This window comes from Echinops telfairi, unplaced genomic scaffold (genome assembly GCF_000313985.2).
Source record: "Echinops telfairi isolate 266 unplaced genomic scaffold, ASM31398v2 ScPeMD7_7469;HRSCAF=8507_0, whole genome shotgun sequence".
Lineage (NCBI taxonomy): Eukaryota > Metazoa > Chordata > Mammalia > Afrosoricida > Tenrecidae > Echinops > Echinops telfairi.
This window is the reverse complement of record NW_022111372.1, coordinates 19,017,258-19,027,533: the sequence shown is the minus strand read 5'-3', so window position 1 is coordinate 19,027,533 and position 10,276 is coordinate 19,017,258. Positions and strand designations below refer to the sequence as shown.

The 10,276-nt window shown below is 39.7% G+C and overlaps 1 protein-coding gene and 1 pseudogene across 1 annotated transcript in view; one reads left to right on the top strand and one right to left on the bottom strand.

Annotated features, from left to right (window-relative positions):
* The window catches only part of LOC105979559, a 3,105-nt pseudogene extending 2,386 nt beyond the window's left edge, over positions 1-719 (top strand).
* MAP3K7CL (MAP3K7 C-terminal like) overlaps positions 1-10,276 on the bottom strand; it is a 73,177-nt gene that overhangs the window by 46,120 nt on the left and 16,781 nt on the right. Inside the window, exon 3 of the mRNA XM_004713097.2 lies at positions 9,984-10,092. Coding sequence (XP_004713154.2) covers positions 9,984-10,092 — 109 coding nt within the window. The remainder of the gene's footprint in view (positions 1-9,983; positions 10,093-10,276) is intronic.

Below are 10,276 nucleotides of genomic sequence, written 5' to 3'. Positions count from 1 at the left end.
AAAAAAAAAAAAACTGCTGACAACTCAATATGAAGAAAACAAAAATCTTTACAACTGGGCCAATAAATAATATCATAATCACTAGAGGGAAAAAATTGGAGTTGTCAAATATTTCCTCTTACTTGGATCCACAATCCACATCCATGGAAAAAGGAGTGAAGAAATCAAATGATAACAGATAGTGATGTCCTGAATAAACAGTCCCTGTATCCTTGGCAGTGGCTGAGACACCCAGGCTGGGAGAGAACCACTGAGCATAAAGCTTCGCTGCCAGAGCCATCAGCCTGGACTAGCAAAGCGTCACCTTTACATGGCCTGCCGCTGTGACCACGGGCATCCTGGAGGAAGGCGGACTGTACTTTGATGAGCTGAACAAGCTGAGAGTGTTGGACCCAGAGGTTATCCCCCCCAGATGATAGAGCTCAAAGATGATAGAGCGCAAGGACTTTGTGGGCATTTTTATGGGCAATATTTCAGAAAATAATTGGGGGTTTAACTGGGCTGTGGACTAACCTGCGAAACAGCAGAAAATGAGAAAATGAAGGTCATTAGTGCTCAGAACTTGCTAAAATCTATAGCAGAGCACAGCCAAGTCCACCAGCAACAACTTTAAGCACTAATAGCACAGAAGAAAATCCAATTAGAAAAGTATCTGATTGAATATGAAGCTTTATGTAAAGGAGAAGCAAAAAAAATAATTTATTGACCAATTTATTTTTCCAAAAAATTACAAAATGTAATTTTTCATTTTCCCGCAGGAAGCCAAAAATAAAGTTAAATAGACCAAAATAAACCTCTGCTATTTTAATGACTTGGATTATATTATGTGAAATGGCATGTGAGGAATGTATTTCAGAAGACAGGAATACAAAGTTGGGGAAACTTGTTTCAAACAGCATCAGGGCCTATCTGCTGTAAATACAAGCATTATAAAGGCTTTATATGCATGTGAAATCTAGATAAGTCCCCACCTATTCATGCTCAGTATGAACTAAGCAATCCAGGATCGTTGCTCCTTTTTTTTTTTGGTAAGTCCAAAAAACTTTGGAAGAAATGCCATAGATCACTGTTTTCAAATTAAAAAAAATCAAATGATAGATTACACTGGATAAATCCGCTGTAAATGACCTCTTGGAAGTGTTTCGAAGCAAAGATTTCACATTGAAGACTAGGTGTGCCTGACTAAAGCCATGATATTTTCAATAGCTTCATATGCATGTGAAATCTAGACATTACATAAGAAAAACCAAAGAAGAGTTGATGCATTTGAATTATCATGCTGGTGAAAAATGTTGAAAGTACCATGAAACTTTCAACAAATGAACAAACAAATCTGTCTTGGGAAACATAGGTCCAGAAAGCTCTTTAGAAGGGAAGACGGGGATCCTTTATGCCATATAGTATGAACATAGTCTCAGAAGACACCAATTCCTGGAAAGGACATCATGCTTGGTGTCGTACAAGGTCCATGAAACAGAAGTCTGTCAAGGAGATTTTAAACTGTGCAGTGCCTGCTCCTTTTTGAATAACTACTTCTTGGTCCAGCACAGGTTCCATATGAGTACAATGAAGTTTTCTGATCCACATAGTTAAAAGTTTCTTTGTACGAGGGGTTGCACCCCCAAAAATGGAATTGCACTGGACGGAACAGAACTTTTGTAGTACACGTTTTTCCCTGCTAAGCAAGCATCCAGAAACTCGCTCTGAGTTAGTGCACCCAGTGGCATCTCACTGGGTAGGTTCTCACAGTAAATTTTTACATCAAAGTAGTTTTGCTCAAACCTTCTTTTTTTGTGTGATGACCAACTTAAGAGAACAGCATGTGACTGTGAAGTTTAGTTTCTTACTTGGGAAAAATGCCTCAGAAACTGTTGTGAGGTTGAACACAGCTTACCAGGACAAGTGTACAAATGGTTTTCTCATTTCAAAAGAGGTGAAATGATGACTGATGACAAATCTCGTTCTGGACATCCGTCAACTTCCCCGATGGACAAAAATGTTGACTCAGTGCATTTGGAGTTCATCCCACCAGGTCAGACTGTTAATCAAGCTTTCTATTTAGAGGTTCTGAAAAGATTGTGTAACAGTGTGTGACAAAAAAAGGCCTGATATGTGGTAGACAGGAAACCGGTTTTGCCACCACGACAATGCATGTGCTCACGCAGCCATTTCGGTGCACCAGTTTTGGACCAAAAAGCAGCATACCTCTCTTACCCCACGTACCTTACTCGCCTGACCTTGCTCTCTGAGACTTCTTTTTGTTTCTGCAAATGCAGAGAGGACAGCTATTTGATGAAGTAGAAGAGGTGAAGAAAAAAAATCAAGGGAGGTGCTGTCAGCCATCCAAACAGATTTTCCAGTCTGGAAAATGTTTTCAAGAAAGGAATCACATATTTGACTAATGTATTAAATATAATGGAGAGTACTTTGAAGGTGATGGGGTTGTTTTGTAAAAAAATAAATCAATACATAGGTTTTTTTGGGGGGAAGTCTGTTTTTCGGGGGGGTACCCCCTCATATAGTCAATAAAACACAAGTAAACCTCTTTCTAGTATTCTCTGCTTTAGCCAAAATTCATCTGAAGTCAGCAATGATATCCCTTTTTCCACATCCTCTTCTGAATCCAGCTTAAATTTCTAGCAACTCCCTGCCAATGTACTGCTGAAACTGTTGTTGAATAATCATCTACAAAAATTTACTTGCATGGGATGTTAATTACATTGTTCAATAATTTCCTAATTCTTTGGGGGTACCTTTCTTAGGAATGGATACCGATAAGGACATTTTCCAGGTCTTGGCATAGGTGAGTGAGCGCGTCTAGTACTTCATCAGCTTACTGGAACATTTCAGTTGGCAGCTCTTCAATTCCTGGAGCCTGGATTTTCACTAATGTCTTTAGTGTAGCTTGGACTTCTTTTTCCAGTATCATTGATTATTGATCAGATGCTACTTCTTCAAATAGTTGACTGTCAACCAGTTCTTTTTGTTTGATACAGCGACAGTATATTTTTTCCATCTTCTTTTGATGCTTCCTGCAACACTCAATATTTTGCCCATAAAAGCCTTCTATATTGCAATTTGGAGCCTGAATTTTTTTCTTCAGATATACTGATCTTGTTCTTCCCTTTTAGCTTTCTAATTCCAGGTCTTTGTACCTTTTATTATAATACTTTGTTTCCTTGAACTGCTTTTGAAATTTTCTGTTCAGCTGTTTTACTTATTTCATCATTTTCTCCATTTGCTTTAGCTACTCTATGTTCAAAGGCAAGTCTTTTCTGATAAAGGCTTCTAGATGTTTAATAAACATTCTCTTCTAGACTTTCTTTAAAGCCATAAGTAACAGATTCCAACCAATAAACCAGTTGTACCTCAAAGAATCATTTAATACTGATAAATGTGTACTGTGTGGCTATAGATATCATCTACTGATTTTAAAAGTATTTGATAATTATGTTTTTATTGTTTCCCTAAGCACTGTGCTTGGTTAGAGAATATGGGGATTGCGATCATGGGAAAAAAAGAATACAGAAGATCTTAGGGCCAGAAGGAGAGAGAGTGTAATAATAAAATTGAAGGAAGAGGACAATGACAAGGAACTCTTCACCTTTTTCATAATCTTGCTAAGAGACAGTTATACAAGTGGACATACACAGACAGCCAGTTTGTTTAATTACACTACTTCTGCTAGTCCACATCATTCCCACTGTCACACAAAGCGCCCTGCTCTTTGAAGACTAAACGTTACTGCTTTAAAAGAGACTCCAACAGCATGGGTCTTGGATTCATCTTAACTGTCACATGATTAATTCATGTTCAGATATGAAAAATTCTAATACCTTGAAAGAATTTTTTAAAACATAATTTTGAAAAAGAAGAATCTCAGAGTCAAGATCTAAATTTATGTGAGCAAATGCTAGATTTTAGCTCAGCTAAAGGACACTCTCAAATAATTAATATGAAATCCATGTCAGCCCAACTATAAATTGTATTCGGAAAAGGGAGTATCTACTAACTCAAGAAGTGGGAGTTATATTTATCTTCTTCATATTTTATATGGGGAAAATTAACTCCATGAGGGTTTAGGAAGTTAACTCTTTGGAATTCCAAGTTAAAAAATAATCATATCATTAGCTTATTACAGACAGACATTTCTACTTCTGGAAATTATGATCATTTCTATGATGCTGGAAACTGTCTCCGTACATTAAGTATCAGCAGAGTGACTCAGGGCAGGCAGCTTACAGCAGAATTTCTGGATTAAAGACACATAAGGAAGAAAGAAATGGCCACCTACTTCTAAAAAATCAGCCAAGGAACACTTTATAAATAACAACAGAATATCCTCAACCATGAGCATCAACCACCCTGGAGTCGGCACGGGACCAGCAGCATGTGATGGAATTGCTAGAATGGGAGTGAACCTGGGATCCACTAACAACACCTGTTATTGAACGAAGGGTCCCAATGGTAAGCTCAAAGTAGTGGTTGTAGTTTAAAGGGCTCTGTTAAAAATAAAATAAAATAAAACCATAAGCTTGCTTCTTCATCTAAACCTCTGGTGGTCCCTGGTTGATTTGGAGTATGATGGCTTATTCTGCTATCAATGGACAATGGCAGGCTCCCCTTCTCCCAGGAGCAGTCTGTCACTACATCCTTTCAGTCCTTGCTTCAAAGTGTGTGTGGCATTTACATAATTTGTCAACTTGAAAAGGAGTTGAGTCTAGCCTGTCAATCAGGTTACAACCAATGAGGCCTCTGTGTGGGCATGGCCTTCTGAGGATTCTGGTGGTCTTCTTCCCTGGTGGTGGGACACACTCCTCTCCCTGTGAGACATTCCTGTTGACAAGCCACATGGATCTATGCTGATGGCAGCCCAACCCTTAGAGCTGGAGGAGCCATGTGGATACCCATGCCAGTGCTTAGATGCTTCTACCACCACTGGATCCACAAGACTTTCCACCCACTGGCTTGTGATCTTCCTGCACTCGGCATCATTGCATGTGCTTCATGAGTCTGAAGAGGAATTTATAGACTGGTATTGGACATATGTGCTAATATCAGACTTATAGACTTGATCTGGACTGGGCTGGGATGTTTTCTTGGTATACAATTACTCTTTTATATAAAGCTCTTTTTTATACACATATGAGTGTCTATGAATTTGTTTCTCTAGTCCACCTGGACTAACACAGTGACCCCTGGATAAAGTAGTCTTTCCTTTCTAATCTAGGTTTTTATTACTTGTCTCTGTGCCATTACAGAAAACTTCTTCTGTACTCTCCTTTCTCCATGTTCTAGAATATCCCACTAGCCAAATTTTTAGCATCTTTATTATATGCAGGGGCTTCAAAAGTTTATGGACAAATGGAATTAAAAGGCAATGGTTTATTTCCATGAACGTTTTGAAGCTCCCTTTTATTGCTCTCTTGTTAAAGAGGTTTTTTGTTTCCTGCTCCTTCTGAACAGGTCCAAATTATTCTGTTGAACTCATAAAACAGACTTGCTAATTCTTCTCTGTGATTATATTTTCTGAGATAATATAGGTAACTTCCCATCACAAGGTCCAACTCAAGCAGGGCTCTTAAGTGATGTGTTACTGACTCACACAGTTCAAACCTCTGCTACAATTGACTGGAGTCTTAGTATTTCCACAACATACTACACTGCTTCCTTCTCTTAAATTAGCTCATGTGTTCTATTTGAAAAAGAAAGGAAGTAAGGGACACCCACAACCAATCAAATAGATAACTAGTCCCTGAAAAACCACAGGAGTCACTGGGTGGTATGAAAAATGGCTAATGTGCTCAGCTGATAATCAAAAGGCTAAACATGTGAGTCCACCCAGAAGTGCCTCAAAAGAAAGCCCTGGCGATCTACTTCTGTCCGAAATATCAGAATTTGGAAACCCTTTGAAGTACAGCTCTACTCTGACATACGTGGGCTCACCATACATTGAAATCAGCTTGAGAGCATTTAATTACTAGTTATATAGCTGCTGCCAATCTTGTACGATAAAATCTGCTTTCATATCAAATAGAAGCTGAAGATAGGACATACACTGCTTAGTGATTTCTTTTCTAAAAACAAAACAAAACTTTTTTATTGTAAATTGGGTGAAGATTTATCCCACAAATCAATTTTCCATTCAACAATTCATACACATTTTCATTCATCTCATTGATGGCAATTCCCTGAATGTGACATCGTGCAGTCCCCTTCCTCCCTGTGTTGCCGTTGCCCCTTTCCTGACCCTTCAGTATTTTGTCTTGGGAAGTGCCACCCTTTTGATCTCAAAAAGTTAATCATTCTAAGGTGTGCCTAGCTCCCTAGTGTTACTGTTCTCCTTAGAGACCTGGCTTTTGCTTGGCTGAACGTTGAGTCATCGAGGCAAGTTCATTTCCAGAACCTAAAGCGTGACTCAGGGCCACAGTCTCAGGGGCTCCACCAGGCATAATAATAATGTTTCCTTTGTGCCAAGCACTGTGCTACAGGCGTGAACTATATGCTGTCATTTCATTCTTACAACAATCCTGTGAGTTATGAATTTATATCGTTTATGGGAAGCTGAAGTTTAACAAGGTTGAATGACATAACCAAGGTCATACAAACGGTGAGGACGATGACCCTAAAGCCCACACCCTTCTGATTCCAAAGACCTAAGCCTTAACTTCTGCTCTAAATCACTTCAGGGAATAAAAATGCAAACAATGAATAGTCATTCCTAACATAATGAGAGAAAAAGAGACATGGTATTATAATACTTATAAAAAATAAATAGGTATCAATACTTACAGATAGACTCTCCTACTAAGGATGTTGCTTACTCACTAATAATAAACTGTCAACAATTTAGACTTATTCTCCCAGAAGTCCACTATAGTCTCCCTATTTGTCATGGAAGCCTCTAATATTTCTCTTTGTTTTCCCCCTAAACACATGGCCTGCCCGCCATATGCACTGGAATGCCAAAGGCATGCACTGTGTCCATGACAACAAGCACTGCTGTGTATGACACTCTACATGCTTCATATTCAAGAATCCAGGAGTGTCCCCAAATATCTGTAAAGCATGTTTCTCTATATTCTCAGCATCGAGTGAAACCAGTGTTGCACTAATATCTAACCCCATATTTGTCAGATCAGAAAGTTCTCACAGAGCACTTGTCTAAAACAGATTCCTGAGCCTGAACCTATTGAATCGGATGTGTAATTTAATGTTTGTTTGGTTCAAGTAGCTCTTCTAGTTGATGCAAAGAAACAATGAGCCCAAGCGCCTGCCTTGGACACTCCGTGTGATGCTCCTTTAGAGATACAGAGACACATTGATCATAAGTAGATCTAATTCTGGTCTGTTCTTCATAAGTATCTTTTGGTGGGATCAGGAAGTAAGAATGACGTATAATAAATGACAGTCTCTTTTTGAAATTATATTTTTTAAAGCCCAGGTATTTCAAAGTAGACATTCTTAGAGCATTTGAAGGAGATGAGAAAGAGACTAGAACAAATATTTGTTGTTGTTGTTGTTGTTGTTGTTGTTGTTCCCAACTGTTTGAAATGCACTTGCGTGTCAGTGGAGGCTCCAAGTCCACGTCGGTTTTACTTTTCCTCCTTTTTGGGGGCATTCAGACCAGTACTTAGATCTGAAGAGCAAGAAATCTGGAGGGTTTGGGTTTTTCCCTCGATGAAGCAATTTTTATTTGTTTATTTCTTAAATTAATTTTTTGGGTGTTAAACCCTCCATTTCTCCCTCCACCATCACCATGCCCCCTGTTCTCCATGTTCCTACCCCTGTCTCTGGCCACTTCACAGTCATCAAGCCTTAGCTATTGGTGTATAAGCCACACTCCTTCTTTGTTCTTCCTTATAACAGTGGTGATATTAAATGTTTATCTTTATAGAATTGACTGAATTTGCTAAGCATAATGTTCTCTAGTTTTGTCCATATTTTGTGGCATTTAAGAGCGTATCACTGGTTTGTTTGTGTTTTAATTGATGCATAAGAGAGTGGAACAAATCTATCTAAATTGGTGGATTACAAAGTATGTACATGCTCCCAGTTGCAGGATGGCAGCAGATTACAAGCTGCACATCTTGTGCTTCAAAGAAGGCTCTCGTTAAGGTAGACTCAACATTGAGAGTCTCCTCTCCGCGGCTTTTCTGCATGTAAATTCTGTTAAAATGAATCTAATGGAGCTGTACCTTTACCTGTCTACTCTAACATTATAATGTAAAAACCCTGTTGAGAATAAACTGGCTTCTTATACAAGCATTTTCTTTCTAAGGTTGTTGATTACACGATGACTTGTACTGCACCCATGGGCAGGAGGAGCAGAAGGAAGAAAATGATGCCTCCTCTTCTCCCTGGATTTTGGGATGAGAGAACTGAGCACTCAAACCCTGATTAGTCCTCAAAAGCTTGCTTTTATGAAATGCATTTTAAAATAAGAGGGGTTTTTCTCTCCTTGTTTTCTTCTCCTGGAGAAGCAGTATTATTTCTTCTCCTGGAATAATAAAGAGAGTTCTGCCCTTTACGACTAGGAATCTGAGTTTAAACTACAACTCTACTATGGTCCCTAGGCCCCAGTCTCTGTCTCTGTCAAATGAGAATACAGATGCCTACCCTGCAGGCTAGTTTCATGAATTAGAAATAATATCAAATGCCTAAATCAAAAAGAAAGGCACCTAAATGCAATTGCCCTCCTATGTTGGGGTAGATTGGCTTACCTCTTGGGTTCTCACTCACCACTGTCTTTCTGGACAAACCCTGAGTCAGAGGAGAGTACAGCAGCAGGCCAGGGGAAGAATAATGAATGAAGAGATCACAAAACCTGAGGCTTCCCTTCTCCCTGCACCGGAGCACCCCCTCCATGGGTGCTATTGTTCAGGAAACCTGGGTTAAACGTATCACCCACATGATCTCTAGTCTGCATGGGCCGAGTAACATCAGACTTCACAGAACCTAGCTTTCACTTTCTCTCTTCTTCACAGTATTTTAAAATAAATCTGTCTTTGTGTAATCAGTTTGAAAAATAATGACAAATATCACCCTTTCATGAGCATTGTAGGAAAACAGATAAAGAAATTAAGTTGGTCTTCAAAAGACCCAGGGTTGAAATGGTAATACGGTGTAAGCATGTGATTTTAACAGGTGACATTCGACAGAGAGAAATGGTCAGACCAGTGGAAAAGATCCAAGTCTCATGGCTGTGACCTCCCACCACTTGAGGTCCTCTGTTCAAAGGTGGTGCAACTCAATATGTGTGTTAAGAGGTCACTGAGGGGAGCTATGATGAAGGGCTCTAAGTATGGCAGCCTCACCTCAGACCTTACTATTTCGAGAGACTCGGCCTCACCTGTCTCATTCATCACTCCCGCTGAAGCCTGGTTAGCCGGAAGTGTGGGAGCACCAGGGAGAAACCAGCATTTGGATCTCGGGCTTCAGCAAATGCTGTTGGAACTGGGACAGCGATATTTTTATGTTACCTAACTAATGGCCAGCCCTTCATAAACATTTTCTCATGAGGTTTTTTTAAATGACACCATTGCTATCATTCGGCCCTTAGTATATTGCTATTACTCTTATTAATTTTATTCTTAAAGGAAGCAAAAACAGTGGATGGAACCAAAAACAAAAGAACTATGCAAAAACAACCAAAGGATTGGAGGTGGTGGGTGAAGTATCACCAGAGCGCTTTCTGGAATCCACCCAAACAATGTGCGAGGAAAACACATTAGGTTGTACCAAGGGGGCATTTCCAGGTGTGGTTTCTTTGGGGCTTCCAACTGCAAGGTCAGAGGCTCAAAACCACCAGCCACTCGATGGAAGAAAGACTTGCAAACAGTTACAGACTTGTAATCCCACAGATGTAGTTCTACTCTGTCCTAATGATTCAGAATCAACTTAATGTCAGTGAGCTTAATTTTGTTTCCTTTGTGGAACTAGACATCATACTGGTAACAGGCAGAAGGCATAGCAGAGTGTACCTGCGGCATCATTGAGGCTGAAAGCAATGCGTACTGGCTTATCCGCAGGTACCCTGGCTGTGCTGATCATGTGGGCACCTGAGCCTCGGCCTTCACCTGGGTCTTCCAGCTGTAAGGACAAGAGAGAGCCATTGTCAATTTACTTGGCACCATACCCATGGATACTCAGAGACTCTGGAAAACTAAAAGGGGAAGTTGGAAAACACTGCTTTCTTATCTTAAAGGTCTCCCAATTCTGAACTTCTTTCCCTACTTCAAAAGTATTCCTCAGCCCCATTTAAAATTGTGTCTGA